At 42.5% G+C, this 19,409-nt stretch overlaps 1 protein-coding gene across 1 annotated transcript in view; it reads right to left on the bottom strand.

Annotated features, from left to right (window-relative positions):
- Positions 1 to 19,409, bottom strand: part of GANC (glucosidase alpha, neutral C) — a 981,067-nt gene that overhangs the window by 875,945 nt on the left and 85,713 nt on the right. Inside the window, exons 4-5 of the mRNA XM_044074070.1 lie at positions 18,975 to 19,102; positions 7,781 to 7,963 (exon numbers count right to left, since the gene is read on the bottom strand). Coding sequence (XP_043930005.1) covers positions 7,781 to 7,963; positions 18,975 to 19,102 — 311 coding nt within the window. The remainder of the gene's footprint in view (positions 1 to 7,780; positions 7,964 to 18,974; positions 19,103 to 19,409) is intronic.

Here is a 19,409-nt window from a genome sequence, read left to right as displayed (position 1 = left end):
CAAACATCAAGAAGTGCCCTCAAATAAGCTATGATGTACTGAATTCTGCCACACACCAAACAGGCTTAAGTACAGGTCATTCGCTAATTCCATTCATTCACTGATTACCCACTTCTTCTAATACAGAATGACAGGGGGGAGACAGCTTATACCAGCAGTCACTGGGTGCAAGGAAAAGAAATTATTTTGAACAAGGTTCCAATACATCACTGGACACAACTACATGAGCTTGCATGGATGTGCACACACAACACAGATAAATACATATACACTGTCCAACACAGCCTCCCAGTAATAATAAAATGAGTGTAATCCTGAAGGTGTTCACTTCTTCTCCTTGCCTCATACCTATTCGTCCGCTCCACCTTGTCTTCTTTAACATCCTAGCAGTTAACTTTTGTATAAGTAATGTCACATTTTTCTTCTTCTCCACCGTCCAACCCATCCCATTTACCAACTCCTGTGTGTCTCAGCAAATCACAGCCACTCTACACTGGGGATTAGACATGAACAATGATGGGCTGTCATCCTAGGTAAACCATTTCTGTTCACTTCTATATGTGCCTCAGTAGGGTGGTGTAGCATAAAATAGGTGCAGCACGGGAAAGCTGCTCGTTCATGGATGTGACTATCTGCGCAGGCACCACTACGACCCTATGAAGCTGATACTCATACTCCCACTACAGCTCTTCTTGTCCACCAGAATATTAGAAGGAAAAAATAGTTGTAACAAGATCGAAAGCCTCAAAACAGGGCTTTTACACGATCATTCAGTTCATGAAAACTAATATGGGCCTCTACAATGATCCTCCTGTTTTACTCACTCCAATTTGTCATTCCAAATCATTACTAAGGGAAGCTGGATACATGGTGGTATGAGTTACTATACAAGAAACAGTACTCATGGCTGTGGTGGAAAACCTACAGAGTACAATGAATAATGTGTACTGGGGGTGCCATCCTGACAATACACCAACTAGCTGTACAGAACTGGACTTTCAGTGGTTAAAACATGCACAGGCTGGGTATCAGCAGGAAGAAATCTGAAGAAACATACTGCTACAACAGGTTAAAATGAACCACTGTATTCAAGAAAGGATACAAAAGGAAAAGTAACATTCAAAGTAACAATGAAGTACAAATACCACTCACTAGAACAAATGCAGACTTTGCAACCTGAGATTCCAGTGGATCAGAGGAGGGTGCTGAAAAGATAACAGCCTGCTCTCGTCTCCTGGGGTGAAGCATGGAGGTACTGAAACTGCAGATGAGAAAGCAGAGCAATGGTTAGGGGAAAATCCTGGTGGATATGGAAAAAGGCAAACTGTAGGAAGGCATCTTAAGGGATGTGGAACACATGGTACAATATCTACACCGCCCTTTGTGCTCACTCAGAATTCCACCAATGTCGCTGAATACCACTGCTTTAGTGGTAGGGCAACAAAAACAGTGGAAAACGCTACTGACTGTCAATCACATGACCCTCAAACCTACTGCCTCACCATGATTCTGCACTGAACAGTAATTCTTCACCGAAGCTAAGGAAGCAATATGCTGAGAAAGTCTGCCAGGCATGGAGCATGGAGGTACTGAAACTGCAGATGAGAAAGCAGAGCAATGGTTAGGGGAAAATCCTGGTGGATATGGAAAAAGGCAAACTGTAGGAAGGCATCTTAAGGGATGTGGAACACATGGTACAATATCTACACCACCCTTTGTGCTCACTCAGAATTCCACCAATGTTGCTGAATACCACTGCTTTAGTGGTAGGGCAACAAAAACAGTGGAAAACGCAACTGACTGTCAATCACATGACCCTCAAACCTACTGCCTCACCATGATTCTGCACTGAACAGTAATTCTTCACCGAAGCTAAGGAAGCAATATGCTGAGAAAGTCTGCCAGGCAAAGTTCATGCTAGCAGTGAATAAACAGGAAAAGTGTTAGACGTTTCAGGCTGTCGTGTGTAAGAAGGGTTAGTAGGTTGAGTACAAAAATAAATAAATAAATAAATCATGGTGTTCCTCTTATCCCTTTTATATAACATCTCAGGGACGATACAGCACACAGAAGATAATGACAAAGGATGGATGTTTAAAATAATCGACTGAAAATTGCCAAATAAATGGTGGCTTTTAACTGATTATTCAAATTCTGATAAACTTCACAGATTGATATAAAGCAGAATTTTCCCTTACTTCATAGATGCAGCAACCTGGGATTTGGTTATATCCAGTGCAGGACTGTAACAGGATTTGCAAATCCCCCATTAAAAAAATATTTAAAAAAAACTAGTAACTTGACATGATTTGATCAAAGCTGCCGTCAGTTCAATAAAGCACTTTAGATCTAGCCTGGCTCTGTGATACATAAGGATAGAGTTCTGACTGTGACCCAGGAGACCAGGGTCAATTAACAGCACTGGAGGAGACAGACAGGGAAGAACGAATTGTGAAGGGGTATGGCCTACTCAACTCTCTAGTCGAAGGGGGGAGCCGCATGCACCCAGAGACACACTGGGTAGCATGATCTCCCTGGCGGAGACCAGAGAAACCACCACTCATGTGGTGAGGGGGTGAGTTATGGGTAAGGTTGCCTGGTAGAAAAGCCTCTTGTGGAAGTGAGGGGACATCCACTGAAGATGGGTAACTGTACCCCTCACACAAGCACCTTAATGGGTACGCGCTGCTAGGGCTAGAGAGAAAACCGCAAAAACCTGAACCACACCTGATAGCAGTCTAAACAATGGCTCCTTCCAGTCATCCCTCACTCCAGTTTCACACACGCACAAAAAAAAAAAAAAAAGTTATTGCAATAAAAAAAGATGACAGAGAATGAACTGGAAAATGAATCTAACCTTTATACCCCAGGTGAGATGTTAAACTATGGCCTCATCTGTTTGAGTTTGTGATAACTCAAGAGGATTAAAATGATCCCACAGTGCCTATCGAAAAGAGTAAGGGTGTGTGTAAAGTATAAACCTACCTCAACCCTGCATATTACCTTAAAAAAAAACCTTTCCCTAACAGCACCACTAATCAAGGCACTTGGACACGAACACACACACACTCAAATCAGCTCAACACAACTATCCCCTAAGCAAACACTAACCCTGAAGATCGCCCACTACTTCACACAAATGCACACACAAATGCACACACACACACACACACACACACACACACACACACACACACACACACACACACACACACACACACACTCTCTCTCTCTCGTTCTCGCTCTTCAACCTACATACACAACACTAAAACTATTGATCCCCTTACCTACTTGCCCCCCCACACAACACTAAAAGTACCCCATTATCTAACCCCACAAACATACACATACTCTTTCTCAAAGCTCACACATACCTGATTATCTTTTTCAGCAACACAGAACCTCAGTTAGTACTGTCAACAAGATGAACAGTCAACAAAGTTAATCGCTATATATACATATATCTACATGGATACATATTTGCCATGGAGTTCTTCAACTTCACAGCTGGTCAAAAGTCTGCATGGCTTCGTTTTTCAACTTCACAGCTGGTCAAAATTCTGCATGACTTTGTTTTTTTATCAAGTACAAGGCTAAATGAGCACTGCTGTAGTCAGCTGGGTTACATCGACTACAACAGTGCAGTGGAAGACTTGCTTTGGTCACATCTAAATGACTGAGGAGCTAAGACATATAAGCTGGTGGTGATAAACTGAAGCCTACCATATAAAACATATTTTGAGTGGTGGATGTGCACGTGTGTTTGTGCTCATTTATACCGGACAGTTTTAGAAAGTCAATAATGTGTTTCAGTTGTTCTGTTTGATATATATACACACACACACACACACACACACACACACACACATGTATATGTAGGTATATTTTTTCAGACTTGAATGTGGTAGTTTTTGGCAGAATTACATGTATGTGCTGGATGTGGGCAATACAGTATATTTGTCTGTGTGTGTGTGTGTGTGTGTGTGTGTGTGTGTGTGTGTGTGTGTGTGTGCGCGCGCGCGCGTTTGGGGCTTGATATATACTTGTAGAAATATACATACAAACACAAACAGTGTAGATATATATATATATATATATAAAACTATATATATTTTTACATGTGTAAGTTAACACATATATACAAATACATAAGCAAACTCACTCAGCCAGGATATCTGCTTCCTAAAGCAGTTAACATTTAATAAATGGTTGCATGCAAAACAGCACAATATTGTGTGTAGTCTTGTCCTATGCCCAAGGCATTGTACTAGAGTACATACACAAACTATTCCTTCCCAACTGTACACAATTACAGCACCACTGATTACTAGCTGGTGCCAATCAGACTGCCTAAAAGACAGCAGCTGCATACAATCCCATGATGTTGTGCTTGTCAAAGCAGTGACCCCCCCCCCCCACTTTTTTGCCAATATGTTGTTCGGCAAACACAGATATACAGTACATTAATCATTAAAGAAAATAACCAGGTATGCTACAGATGTAAATACACAACTTCCTTGCAGGCAAAAATCTCGCATACTACCACGGCTGTCAGGAGTACCAAATTACATCCCTCACACACTCACAGATTGTCTTATGCTGAGGCACTTAAAAGAAACTTTTCCAAATCTCAAAGTCTTCCAAAACCATCTAATGGCAACACTGCTCCACAGCAATTACTTAAACACACACCAAAAACATCACCACACATCTCACGTAAGCCTACACCCAATGGTCCCCCAAGAGCAAAGCCCATAAGGCAAGCATGTACTTTATCTAATACTCTTGTCATTGGGTACTCCATTGTGCATCACACAGATGCCCTACTCACCATGTTAGACATGGAGAAGACAACAGTTAGTTGTCTATCTGGGGCCAGGATCCACAATATCACGCACATGCTCAAATCACTGCATCCAAGACACCAGTATGATTCTATTATAGTCCACGTGGTGTAAATGACCTGAGATGTACCTCACTGGACTACATGAAAAATGACATAATGCATCCCTCAGAATATGTGTCACAGATTGTTATAAGCTTTTCACTGAGCAGCATTCTACCTGCACCATGGATAATGCCACATTATGAACACAGAATGATTGATTTTAATAACTGGCTTAGCTTCTGGTGTCACTCCAGGGGAATCTAATATCTGTCAGCATGGGAGGACAAGGTCAAAAGACCAAGCTTCTTTGCTAAAGATGGGCTGCACCTGCCCCCCCCCCCCCTTCAGACATTCTCTAAAACTTTATCCACCCACTTAGAGCCTTTTTAGGCAATGCCAAAAAGATAAAACTACCGACATAGTGAAAAAGTCTACAAGCAACCTTAAGGTGTTACTGCTCAATGCTAGCAGTCTAAACAAAAAACTCCACACCCTTCAAGCCTTCTTCACTCTGGAAAGTGTAGATGTCTGTGCTGTGACTGAGACTTGGTTTAACATAATGATATATATGGCAATATAAAGTATTCTAGCAGTGTAAGGCTATGGTGCATTCCACACATTTAGACCAACAACAGCACAGACTGGGGCCAAAGGTGGAGGTGTTTCAATCTATGTTAGCAACAGACATGTCTCCAGGTTGGTTCAACAGGATGATACCATGGAGCTCATCCATGTGAAAGTAACCACAGATAAGGTGCCTCATCAAATCATGGTTAGCTACAGGTCACCATCTCTCACCCTAGGGTCTGACAAACAAACACCCTATTCATGGCAGACTTTAAGTACCCCTCTATAGAATGGGAAACCTACACTGCCTCAAACTCACAGGCACAATGCTTCCTGGACTTTATTTACACAAACACCCTGGAACAGACAGTACATGCTCCAACATGGGAGAAAGTTGTACTACCCCTGCCCATGTCATGTCCTCACTAGTTGGATCAGAAAGATAAACCCAAAGCAAACACTAAAAACAAATCCCATTGGTAGAATCCTCACCTACACAGGGTATATAATAAAAGAAAAAAACTTATAGCCAAAATCAGGAAAAGCAACTTTCTTAAAGACAAGTGTACTCTTATGCAACTAAAAAAGACTAATAAAACTTCAAAGGTGCCAATATGAGCAAGTAGCTGCACCATAAGCACAACACATGAAACAAAATGCTCACAAAGAGTATGTTACTCCAGTCTCTTTATTGTTAAGCGCTTTCTTCCCCCAGTATACACCTCAGGGACTAATCAATTAATCAATTATTCTCATATTTTCTAAAACAACTAAAAAAGAAACTAAGAGGTCTAATTAAGTCCAACAAGGGCAATTGGGAGGTCAGGACAGCCTCGCAGGCTAAGGATAATCACAAGGCCTGCTTCAACTATGTCCAGAAACTTAAAGGCAACACATAGCAGTTTGCTGAACTGGTGATGAATGGTACTACCTTTACTGATCAGGATGACATGGCAAATTTAGTGGCAGACAAATTAGCTCAAACTTCACCCGCCCCCCCCAGCTACACCTGGAGAAATCCCCTCCAACATACTTCCCCAACTATCAGCAGGGACCAGATGCTGGTGGGCACTTGCTAAAGTCAAGAACATTAACTCCATGGGTCCTGATAACATTCCTGGTTGCCTCCTGAACAGTTTAAAACATGACCCATCAGGACTATTTTGGAGGCACTCTTCAACTATGAAACAGGTTATGTTCTAAGTGAATGGTGGACTGTAACAGTCATTCCCCTCCAAAAGGGCAGATCATCAAGTGACCCAGGGAACTACAGACCCATCAGTCTAACAAATCTAATATGTAAAGCCACATAAACTATCATGGAAATGACAAACGAGGATACATGCGGACACTTGAACCATCCCAGTTTGGCTTTGTTAAGGGAAGGTCATGCCTACTTAACCTGGTTAGCTTCTTTGAGAAAGTCACCAAGACACTGGATGAGGGTAAAACAGTGAACGCTGCTTATCTTGATCTGGCCACAGCATATGATATAATACTTTACTCAGGCATTGTTGACAAGCTCTCTGACCAAGGCATTTACCCCTACAGATATGACCCAAGAAGTCCAGATCAGTGACACCACCTCCACCAAGAAACTAGTCCCCAGAGGAGTACCCCAAGGCTCAGTGCTGGGCTTGCTCCTGTTTGGCATCTTATTAGACAAATTATTGCGAAGATCATTGAAGAGACATTTCACACTCATCCACTGAATCATATAGAGAAAACACCTGAAAGGTTCTAGTACAGTCTCAGAAGGTAGTGCATTAATTTAGGAGATTTAGAAGATAAAACTCCCAATGAGAACTTTTACTTTTAACGTATCAGATGTCTTAGTGAGTAGCTGATCAGCCAATGCCATTTCTTTCAGCTACTTGGTGGTCTAAATATATGCAAGCCTCTTCTGTAATGCTCAAACCTTTCTCTGTGTCATGGAATTCAGCTCAGTAAAGTGATTATACCTAATACATGTAACAGAACTAACTGTATCCAAATGGTGTTAAAGATGCTGTCTATGACGAAAGGGTTCCAAAGGGAAGGGAAGGGAAATCCAAAATAGCAAGTGGTATGGTTACTTCACAGGAGGAATAAAGAACCAAAACACAGAAAGGCAAAGCATTTCTGCAATGCAAGAGAGTATCAGAGGCTAGAATAATGTCACATGCCAAAGCAATACAAACTGCAAATCTGGACTAAAATGATGGTTGTTTTCTAACAATGTGACAGTTATGGCAATATATTGCTCATTACATTTACAGCTAAACAAATGTGTGGAAAGAAAGAGATCACTCTGTTCCTGGACATACAAATAAATGTAAACCTCACTTCTGTTCAGGCTTGGGCTGTAAGTGCTCAAAATACAGCAAGCCAAGTGAATTCACACTCAGCACCAGCTCTTGTTGCAATGAGATATCTAACTGGAATGGTTTTGCAGTGATGAGGATTTGAGGGCCATTTTCTCCAGGTGACAAGGTGATGCTGTTTTCGTCTTTTTCTAGGACGATCAACCTAAAAACAATTATGAAAAATCACTTATCTGTGTTTATAAACTGAAAGTTGCTAATATTTTGAGCAAACAATTATAAAACATAATGTACAAGAAAAAAATGAAGGAAAGAAAATGAATGGCTATAGGTTAATACATCATGAGAGGTGAAACGCTATACAACTATAACAAAAAATGGAGTTTATATAATATTATAAAATATCTATAGTTGACATCAGTAAGACAGACTAAAAATTTTCAAATTCAGTGCAGGTTTAGGCAATGGTAAAAGTCAAGCTGAGTAACAACAATCCAAATGATATTCCCATATACACAGATTATTAATTTTTTCCACACTGGTAAGAAGGCAATCCCATTATACAGATCTGCTGAAGTAAGACAACCAGATCTAAGAAATATGATTTGCTAGAAGCATCTAGTAAAGTGCTGTTATTTAATTACAATGTCGATGAGGAATCTATTTATAGGTTCATAGGTTCATAGGTTCGTACTAGGCTATCTGCCCTAGGGCATTTATAAGCCTAGCCAGAGTGTATGTGGCTTACACCACCCCTTAGGATGAGAATACTACACCCTTTTAGGGTTTAGTTTACTATGCCTCTGTCTAGTAGTGACACAGAGATGACCCCCGGGGTAAACTTACGATCTCCCATCCACTCGTCGAGATTTCTCTTGAATAGAGTCGGTGAGGAGCTCTGCCTAACATGGACTGGGATTCTGTTCCAGAGTGTAGGGAGCCTCTGGGTTATGAATCTGTCCCTCCAGCACGTTCTATTTATTTCTGTGTTGAGGTTTAAGTCACTTGTTCTCGTGGCTCTGATGGATTTGGATTTTCTGAGGTGGAGCATGTCCATTAATTCAGGATTGGACATGGCCTTGTACGTCAGGCACAGATCACCTCTGAGTAGGCGTGTATGCACTGAATAGAGCTGGAGTTTTTTTAAGTCGGGCAGCATATGACATGTTTAAGACCCTTTATCCTCTTGGTGAGGAACTTTTGGGGTCTTTCCAACTGCTGCAGGTGTCGGGTGAGATACATCCCAAATAGGGCATTGTACTCAATCATTGGCCTGATAAGAGAAGAGTACAGGGGCACAATGATCTCTCTTGATCTAGATGTGAAACCCTTCATGATAAGGTGGGCAATATAGAAGGTCTTCCTAACCACTTTGGCAATGTGAGTGTCAAATGAGAGGTTACTGTCAACCTGGGTCCCTAGGTCCCTGATTACCTCTTCCGTACCTAATGGATTACCGCCTATGTGGTAATTTGTCGGTACCTTGTTTTTCCCAAAGGGTATGACTATACATTTCTTGGCATTCAGCTTAAGGCCATGGCTCTGGCACCAATTATCCGTTTCTATGAGGCCTTTCTGAAGGATGTTTGTGTCCGCTGGAGTATCAATTATGGCGTCCAGTTTGCAGTCATCTGCGAACTTTGTCAGCCACAATCCTCCTATGTTTGCCTGTACCGAAAAATAAATGCCGAACAAGAGGGGTCCCAGGACTGACCCTGTGGGACACCGCCAGACTGGCTTAGAGTCTGACATAGCTCCAGCAACTCTGACCCTGTGGGTTCTGTCCTTGAGCCAGTTTGCAACCCATCTTGTGACATATGGGTTTACATTTAAGCTGGTGAGTTTGTCTATGATGCCCGAGTGGGGTATTGTGTCAAAGGCTTTTGCAAGGTCAAGGTAGGCTGTGTGAACTGCCTTGCCCTCATCAATGGCCTTAGTGACTGTTTCAAAAAGTCGACCAAGTTCAAAAGGCAGGATCTGCCCTTGACAAAGCCAAATTGGGTAAGATCCAATGTCTGTAGGTCCCCAATGTCTTTGTTTATGAGCTCCATAATGATCCTCTCCATAGCTTTGCAGACCAGGCTCGCTGCTTATGGGCGGTAATTTCCAGGGTCCGAGAAGCACCGCCTTTGTGAAGTGGGACCACTGTTGCCGCATGCCACTCTTTGGGTACGATCCTGTAGTAAGGCTAAGATTAAACAGCAGCCTTATGTGTGGGTTTAGTTCCTCTTGAGTTCATGTAGCACACAGCCCGGGACACCATCCGGGTCTGATTGATGCTGTGTTTTTAGCTTTAGAGAGGGCGGCTCACCTGGGCATCTGAGATGTTAGGAGGCTATACTCTACTGGGATAGTTATTTCACCTTTTGGGGAGGAGAAATTTGCACTGAACCTGTCTGCCAGAATGTTGGCAATGTCAGTGGGTTCAGTGTATTTTGTGTCATTTTGGACTAACTCTGAGCATATCTGGGAGTTTCCACCCAGGTTTCTAATATAGCTAAAGAAGGCCTTGTCATTGTCTTTTGTGTCTTTTGCGATTTTTCTCAAAGTTGGCCTTTGGATGATTTTATGAGTGATCGTGGTTTTTGCTATTACTGATCAGAGATGCCTTCCCTTTTAGGGATTTTGCTCTGTCATGTAGTAGCTTCCTCCTCCTGTTGTAAAGTTTGTTTATGGCTGGGGTCCACCAGACCGGCGCCTGCCTTTGGGGAATGGGTCTGGTTTTATTTGGGATTGCATGATCCATGCATTCTTGAAGGTGCCCATAGGCAAGACTGTTCTGCAATTTGTAGCATGTTACAGGCCACCCTCGCAAACTCAGGAACCTCATATGGCCTTCCTGAAAACACTGGAGAGGATCAATGTATCTCCGAACACCATCATACTAGGTGACTTCAACTACCCTAATATAGACTGGGAACACTACTCAAGCCCACACACTCTAGCCCAAAAGTTCCTGGAATTCATAAACTCAAATGCCATGGAACAACTAGTCACCATCCCCACAAGAGGAGAAAACATACTTGATCTCATCATCACGAACATGGGAGCACAATGTTCAACGCCGAAGTATGCCCCTCACTGGTGAGATCTGATCACAACCAATCTCGCTGGAGGTCCTCATCCCGCCCCCACCAAATGAAAAGACCACAGTAAAGAACTTCTTGAAAGCCTACTTCACACTTCTAAAGACTAGTGTGGTCTCCTTTTAAGGCCCCTGAGCCGCGGTAAACATTACTCAAACCGCTGAATCACTTACAAATGCCTTCTACCAGCACCTGCAGGCTGCATGGATCAGGCAATCCCAAGCAAAACAAAGACTCTTTGTACCAAAGGCAAGCGTCCAGTCTGGTGGACCCCAGCCATAAACAAACTCTACAACAAAAGGAGAAAGCTACTACAAGATAGAGCAAAATCCTTAAAAGGTAAGACACCGCTGATCACTATAAGTAAAAGCTAAGAGCTCTCATAAAATCATCCAAAGCTAATTTTGAGAAAAATAGCTAAGGACTCTAAAGACAACCATAAGGCATTCTTTAGCTATGTCAGAAACCTAGGAGGAAACTCCCAGATATGCTCAGAATTAGTTCAAAATGATGTGAAGATTACTGATCCTACAGACATTGCCAACATACTGGCTGACAGGTTCAGTGCAAACTTCTCCCCTCCCCTAAAGGAGAGATATCTATACCAAATGATTGTAGCCCCCCAAACATCTCTAACGCCCAGGTGAGAACTGCTCTCTCCAAGGCAAAGAACACAGCATCCATGGGACCTGATGGTGTCCCGGCTGTGTGCTCCATGAACTCAACGAGAATTAAACCCACAGTTAGGACAGCTGTTTAATCTTAGTCTCACCTCGGATACGCACTCCAGGGAGTGGCGCAGCCACTGTGGTCCCACTCCACAAAGGCGGTGCCTCCACCGACCCTGGAAATTACCGTCCCATTAGCTTGACAAGCCTTATCTGCAAAGCCATGGAGAGGACCATAATGGATCTCATAAATAAAGACATAGGGAATTTACAGACTTTGGATCCAACCCAGTTTAGCTTTGTCAAAGGCAGATCATGCCTTTTAAACTTGGTTGACTTTTTCAAACAGTCACCAAGGCCATTGACGAGGAAAGGCAGTCCATACAGCCTAACTAGACCTGGCGAAGGCTTTCATACAATACCTCACTGGTATCATTGAAAACTCATCAACTTAAATGTAAACCCATACATTACAAGATGGGTTGCAAACTGGCTGAGTGACAGAACCCACAGGGTCAGAGTTGCTGGCGCCATGTCAGACTCAAAGCCTGTCACAAGTGGTGTCCCACAGGGCTCAGTCCTGGGCCCACTCTTGTTTGGCATCTACTTTTCTGAAGTAGAAGCAAGCACAGGAGGGTTATGGCTGACAAAGTTTGCAGATGACTGCAAACTGGGCGCTTCTTGAAAACACATCCGGCACAGATATCCTTCAGAAGGGTCTCACAGAAACGGATAACTGGTGCCAGAGCCATGGCCTAAAGTTAAATGCCAAGAAATGCATAGTCATACCTTTCGAAAAATAAGGTTACCCCTAGCTACCATATAGGTGGCAATCCCCTGAACACAGAAGAAGTTATTAGGGACCTGGGAACCCAGGTTGACAGTAGCCTTTCATTCGACACTCATATTGCTAAAGTAGTTAGAAGACCTTCTACATTGCCCACCTTATCATGAAGGGATTCACATCTAGATCAAGGGAAGTCATAGTCTCCCTATACTCATCACTCATCAGACCAATGATCGAGTACAATGCCCCATTCGGAATGTATCTGACCCGACACTTGCAGCAGCTGGAGAGGCCACAAAAGTTCCTCACCAAAAGGATAAAGGGTCTCAAAAATCTGTCTTATGCTGCCCGACTGAAAGAACTCCAGTTATACTCAGTTGCTTACCGCTTGCTCAGAGGTGACCTATGCCTGACATACAAGGCCATCTCAAACCCAGATTTGATGAACATGCTTCATCTCAAAAAAATCTAGATCCCTCAGAGCCACAAGGGCGGGAGACTTAAACCTCGACACGGTTATTAATAGGACGTGCTGGAGGGATAGATTCATCACCCAAAGACTCCCTATGCTGTGGAACAAAATCCCGGTTTATGTGAGGCAGAGCACCTCGCTGGCCTTGTTCAAGAGGAATCTTGACCAATGGATGGGAGATCGCAGATACACCCCAGGGGTTACCTCAGTGTCACTGCTCGACAGAGGCACAGCAAAATAATGGGCATAGTTTCTCCAAACTAAAGGGGTGGCGTAAGCCACAAAACTATGGGCTAGGCTTATAAATGCCCTCAGGCAGATAGCCTAGTATGAACCTATGAACCTAAAAGCTTACTGTTGCTTTAAGGTACTCCATACGTCACATGTTTGCTCCTCACATAGCGTAGGGCACAAAGGTGATGTCCGGGCATACCATCTTTAGAACGTTTTTGCTGCTAGTCCGAACATATCTCTCGATTGTCGGTCTGAATGCCTACATCCTGTTTGCTGGTCTCTGAGCCTTTGCAGATAAGTGTCCCATTTAGCTTTTGTTTTTTCTGGATTTCTGGTTGCTTCCAGGGGTTAATGTCATCATCCAGGAAGGGTAAATGCCAGTGCTGGAGACAGATTACCCATAAAGATGTGTCAGGCTATAGTTTCAAAAACAATGCAAAGTAGGCTTTCTTCCCTTGTTTTGTATCTAGAGAATCAATGAATTAAGCTTCTTGCTAAGGATATCACAGAATGAACTTCCCACCCTGAGGGTCAACTGTTAGGGAAGAAGAAGGTTAACAAACCAAGAATGGAATCTTCAGCTGTCTAGCCTCTGCCAGACGCTTCTCCTGAGGTCAGTGAGAACCCAGAGTTTCATCCAGCTTTACTGTTGGATTCCTCTGCCATGACCGGGATGGAGGCTAGTGGGGATCCAGCTTTCAGAATGTCTGATGGGGTTTCGCAGACATCCATTTCGGATGTTCGGTGGGAACCACAGTTGATTATTTCTGACAGGCCTAGGGATGTTCCTCACATTTTAGTCTGAGAAGAAGTCCCAATTTCTGTTACTGAATGCCTTCCCGAGTCAGAGCCTTCAAAGTTTTACAGAAACTAAACATGTCTCTCCTGCTCCTATGGATCCACAGAGTGAGTGGCAGGCTTTCACTCACGGTTTGTTTAATGCTTTGATGGCATTAAAACCTCCTATGGTGGTTTCCGTTCTAGCCCCCCCCCCCCCGCCTTGGTTCTCTCCTCACCTTAAAAGGCCCAGGGAACAGGATTCCTCTAAGAAGGAGATGGATTCTGATGAGTAATCCCTTGCTTACTCTTCCTAAATTGCTTCTCCTTTGGATTATGGGCCAGAGGAAGAGGAATCTTAATAGTCCTGATATTCCATTCAAAGAAATTTCTTTTGGGGACACAATCTCCAGGATGATGGAATTTTTTAAATGGGATTGTGCTCAGGTCTCTGAAATCCATAAGAGGTTCTATGAGATGCTGCAAATGGAATCTCCGAAGCTTTCTACTATTCCTCCTGTTTTGGCTGCTTTGTTGGATGCTTTTTCCAACGCCTCTAAAGCTCCTGATTCCCTGCCCCCTGCTCCCAAGAAACCTGATAGATTTTATAGGGTGCCTCAGGACTGTAACTTTCTGTATAAATATTCTGCTGATGACCCCTCAGTGGTGTCTGTAGCCTCTGACAAGCTCTCTCATTTGCTTCTTTCACCTTGCCTGGGGTTCACAATAAACTTCAAAAAGTCTTTTCTGACACCTTCTCAATATCATGTTTTTCTAGGTTGTAGGACTCAGATGGTGCCTATGCTGGCATCCCTTCCTCCTCCCAAGGCCTTAACTCTTGTTTCCTTCTTTCAAACTGTTCTTCCTCTGGCTTCCATTACATCCAGGGAGTTTCTGAGAGTTCTGGGTTTCATGGCATTCACTATTCCTATGCTCCCTCTGGCAAAACTCCATATGAGAAATTTTCACTGGTTTCTGAAGTCAGTTTAGCTTCAGCATGCACATCCTCTAAACTTTGTAGTTTCTCTTCTTCCTTCTCTCAAGCAGGAACTACACTGGTGGATCCAGTAGCTGTATCTAAATCCAAGGATCCCTTTTTATCTTCCTCTTCCCTCTCAGGAACTGTTCAAAGATACTTCAGACATGGGATGGGGAGCAGTTTTTGACTCCCTAAAGGTGTATAGGGTGTGGTCGCCTCTTTGGCAAGGAGCCCATCAATGTCAAAGAGATGAGATCTCTTGTGCTGGCTCCTCAGGCTTTTCATGCTCTTTTCTTCCCAGGACCTCTCAATGTATTTACAGACAATAACACAGCGATGTGGAATATAAAAAAAAAAACAGCTTCTTTGCTGGTTGGCAGTCCTAGCATGGGATCTTGCTGTCCAGTATCAAGTGACTCTTTAGGCTGTTTACATTCCCTCAGGTCAAAACATTGTAGCAGATACTCTGAGCAGGTCCTTAACTCAATCCCATGAATGGATGTTGCACAGAGATGTGTGGCTGGACACTGTCCACCGGTGGGGTACTCCTCAAGTAGATCTATTTGCCTCCCCTTTGAACAGACAACTCCCTCTATTTTGTGCCAGTCCCAGGTCCTCTGGTGTGGAAGGCGGGTGCCTTCTCTTTTTCTTGGAAGGGGATGTTTCTTTATGCATTCCCACCCCTTCCTCTTATTCCAAAAGTCCTAATCAGAATTCTACAGGACTCTCCCAAAATCTTGTCAGTCACTCCCTTTTGGCATCGGTTCCCTCTTCTTCTTCATTTAGCCAAGGGCAATCATCACAAATTACCTCACGAGGTGGACCTACTCACACAAGACAAGGGATCTCTCATCCATCCCCACCTGTCCATTCTTCAACTGATGCTGTGAGTGATAGGACTTTGATTCAACATAAACACCTTTTTTCAGAGGAAGTGCTTAGGGTCTTGCAGGAGGCCTGGAAATCCAATACTAGGAAATCCTACTAATCCAAATGGAAGAGATTTTCTGTTTGGTGTCCCTCTTGTAACCTGGATCCAATCAATGTGGATGTTCCTTTGGTTCTTTCTTATTTGTGTGAATTGCTCAATGCTGGTTTGGCCTATTCTTCTGTTAAGGCCCACTTATCAGCTATCTCTGCTTGTCTGCCTTTATCTCCTCCTTTAGCTTCTAGATTTGAAGCTAAACAATTCCTTAAAGATGTTCTTCATATTAGGCCTCTCAGAAAGCCTGTTCCTCCTCCCTGGGATCTTAATTTTGTTTTGGAGAAGTTGACTCTACCTCCTTTTCAGCCTGCTACTTCAGTTTCCCTGCAACACTGCTCTTGGAAGACTGTCATTTTGTTGGCCCTTACTTCTGCCAGATGGGTGTCTGAGCTTCAAGCCCTTATGGTTTCTCCTCCTTTTTTGGTGTTTCATAAGGACAGGGTGCCCTTGCATACTAATGCTTCTTTTATGCCCAAGGTGGTTAATGAGTTTTCACTTAACCAGTTTATTCATTTGCCATCTTTTTTCTCCTTTCCACAATGTGCCAGTAAGAGGATGTTGCACACTTTGGATGTGCACAGACAGCACAGATTTTATTTGGATAAGACTAAGTCTACTAGAAAATCTGATCAGTTGTTTGTTTCCTTTCATCCTAGGTCCCCAGGTTTTGCTGTATCCAAGCAAACTATTTCTTCTTGGATTTCAAAAGCTATTTCTTTTTTTTTTATATATATATATATTTTTTTTTTTTTCATGGTAAGAGCTTTCCTTCTTTTGTAAAGGTTCATTCTACTACAGCAGTGGCTTCTTCCAGTGCTGTTTTCAAGGGGCTGGATACTAACTCTGTTACTGAAGTGGCTACCTGGACTTCCATGCATACTTTTACCAAGCACTACAAGTTGGATGGAATCTCCAGAGCCAGAGCTGGTTTTGCTAGTGCCATCCTTTATGGGTTCCTAAAGGGCTCTGCTGATCCTTCCTCCTCCCAAGCTTCTTAAGTTTTGGCATTTTCCCAGAGATTAAGAATACTGCAACACATGAATGGAAAGACATAGTACAGCTGTGTAAAATCTTACCATAACAGTAGATGTCCTTTCCTTCACTACTGCAATATTCACTACCTCCTTCTGGTCCATTTCTCTCCTGAATGTACTGGTTACCTCCTGGTTTTCCTTGGACTGGCATTCCTAATGGGGCTATCAGTTCTCAAGATGGTACATCCAGACATCACCTTTATACTCTATGCTATGCGAGGAGCATATGTGTGACGTACGGCATACCTTTAAGTGACAGTAGGCTTTTAAATACTGACTGGATGTCAGGCTGCCGAGGCAGGGAATCCCGGAAGTTAAGAATACTGCAGCAGTGAAGGAAAGAACATCAACTGTTAAGGTACGATTTTACACAACTGTACTTTCACCGGGTTACAATGACATCAGAAATGTTGGACAACTAATGAAATTTGAAGAGTTCAGATTCCACAATGTTAACATTCAATGTTTCATGTGTTCAATGCTTTTGTCTCCATGATGTGTGGTTTGATGCAGTAGTCATTCGATCATTTAAAATTCATCAGTCAATGAGTAGATGACTTCAAAACAATTGGCTCTTCATGACAGAAAGTGAATTGTCCTAAGCCTTTTTAAGGGTCTGTTCAGTATATTACCAGTATGTCAGTAATTAACGACAGTCATTGAGGCACATCCTCAGATACTGCAAGTGTCCTCCTTTAGAAAAATGAAGGCCTTAGTGAGATAATCTGGTGGTACTATGGGCAGAAAATAGCATCAAAGCTCTACGTGCGGCACAGAAAGTGACTACGCTGGGCATGTGTACAGATCCAACATGTAAAAAGAACAGGATCAAAGTGGTTTAATCAGTTTACAAAGCATCACTCTTTAGCTCACTGACAATAGGCCCCCTTACTGCAAATTAGTGAGAACAGTAATTAGTTAAATACAACCAGACAGTACTCTGAAGAAAAACATTTAATTACTGACTGGATCTAAAATATCATCTGTTTAATGGGAAACCAAAACTGTACTGTGAGACTAATATATTTTTAAGTTGGTTGTTGACAATGGCTTACAAGCCACTAGTTCATATCACTGGTGCTTTAGTGCAATAATGTGAGGTAGATGCTTATCACATGTTGTTGTTTCACTACCTCACTACCTTCTAGCTGAAGCCCCCCCCCCAAAAAAAAAAAAAACTAGCTCAGTTACAGCTCAGTTACATAAGCCTGCCTTACAATAAGAACAGTTTGCTCTGTGTGTTGAAGGGCTATCATTAAGTTTTTTTTCTTCCCAGAGTAAGCCCCATTTGATTGTGTTTAGGGAAACTCCTGTGCTGGAGAGGCAAATGAATAGTGTATTTGACTACTTCCTTCATTTCCTGCCAGAAAGTTTCTTGCATGAGGCAACTATCCAGACACGGTTAACTGAATTCTGAGTCCTGAACTGGTCACATACCAGGGATAACTATCTGGTAAATTCTTTGAGTGCTGTGGAAAACACCCAATGACATGCACATAAACAAGAAGTGCAGGTGTCCTGCTCTAAACCTTGAGACTGCTTGTGCTCCTTGTGGATGGGTTTGTGCAAGTATGTATTATTTTAAATCCAAAATAGCTAAAAGGGCTTATGAATAAATTAGCAGGATCTTGGATAGATAACATTCTGAACTTCCAAACTTAAAGGACGTCATTCAGAAGAAACGTGGAGCAGGACTCCGACAGGCATCTTTATCTGGAACCTACTGTAAGTTACATACTTAATATGTCTATATCCAATGCCCACAATGATGTCACCCAGCCTGCACTAAGCCACGGTAGCTAAAAAAGTCAAACTTCCTTCAAGAAGTGTTATGAGACACCAGATCCCCCAAGCTAGTCAAATGCTGAGACAGACATAACTGTCCCTTAACCAGAGTCACTCACAATGAGATAGCACTGTTATTAAAACATTTACTTTTCTGGCATTTATGTTATAGACTAACAGAGGTCACAGCACCAGTAAAGAACCCATTCATACAGAATGAAAACTAATCTGTATGCTGTACATCTTGAAAAAGGTTGTTAATAAGTTAAAGAAATGCCTAACTGGTGTATTCCTGGACTAACCAAAACTCAGTGTATGTTAGGAGTCAGCCGATTTGCCTTCATCTCTGATTCAAGAAATGTGTTTTTACTGCAATGTCTAAACTAGAGAATTTTTCTTCAAGACTTACCTTTGAGTCAGTGGTTCTTTTACCAGAACATCTGGAACTTCATATCTTGGTTTCAGGGGTGCCAATTCATTTATTTTAATCCTGACCACATTTCCAACAATACTGTAAACTTCCACTAGAAGAAAGACCTAGAAAATAAAGTAATACTTAAACTTTCTTTTCTACTGAAATGATTATAAAGTACAGTTTTGTACCTACCATAAATGTAGATGTTCGAGGATCCACATTGCTGCAGTCCTATAAGGCCCAAAATCCAAAACAAAAATATGTACAATATATACAAACTCAGCTGAACATAACATCTACATTTATGGTAGGTACAAACTGTACTATGTTCTTCATTCCACATTGCTGCAGTCCGGAGGCTGGCAAATCATAAAAGAGGAAGGTGGTAATGCTTAGAGAAAGTATAAAATATCCTTATTGCCACCCCCT

Source organism: Protopterus annectens, chromosome 6.part0 (assembly GCF_019279795.1).
Source record: "Protopterus annectens isolate FY-2018-M chromosome 6.part0, PAN1.0, whole genome shotgun sequence".
In the NCBI taxonomy this organism is placed as follows: domain Eukaryota; kingdom Metazoa; phylum Chordata; order Ceratodontiformes; family Protopteridae; genus Protopterus; species Protopterus annectens.
Note: the sequence above shows the minus strand (reverse complement) of the source record. Positions and strands in the feature narration are given on the sequence as shown.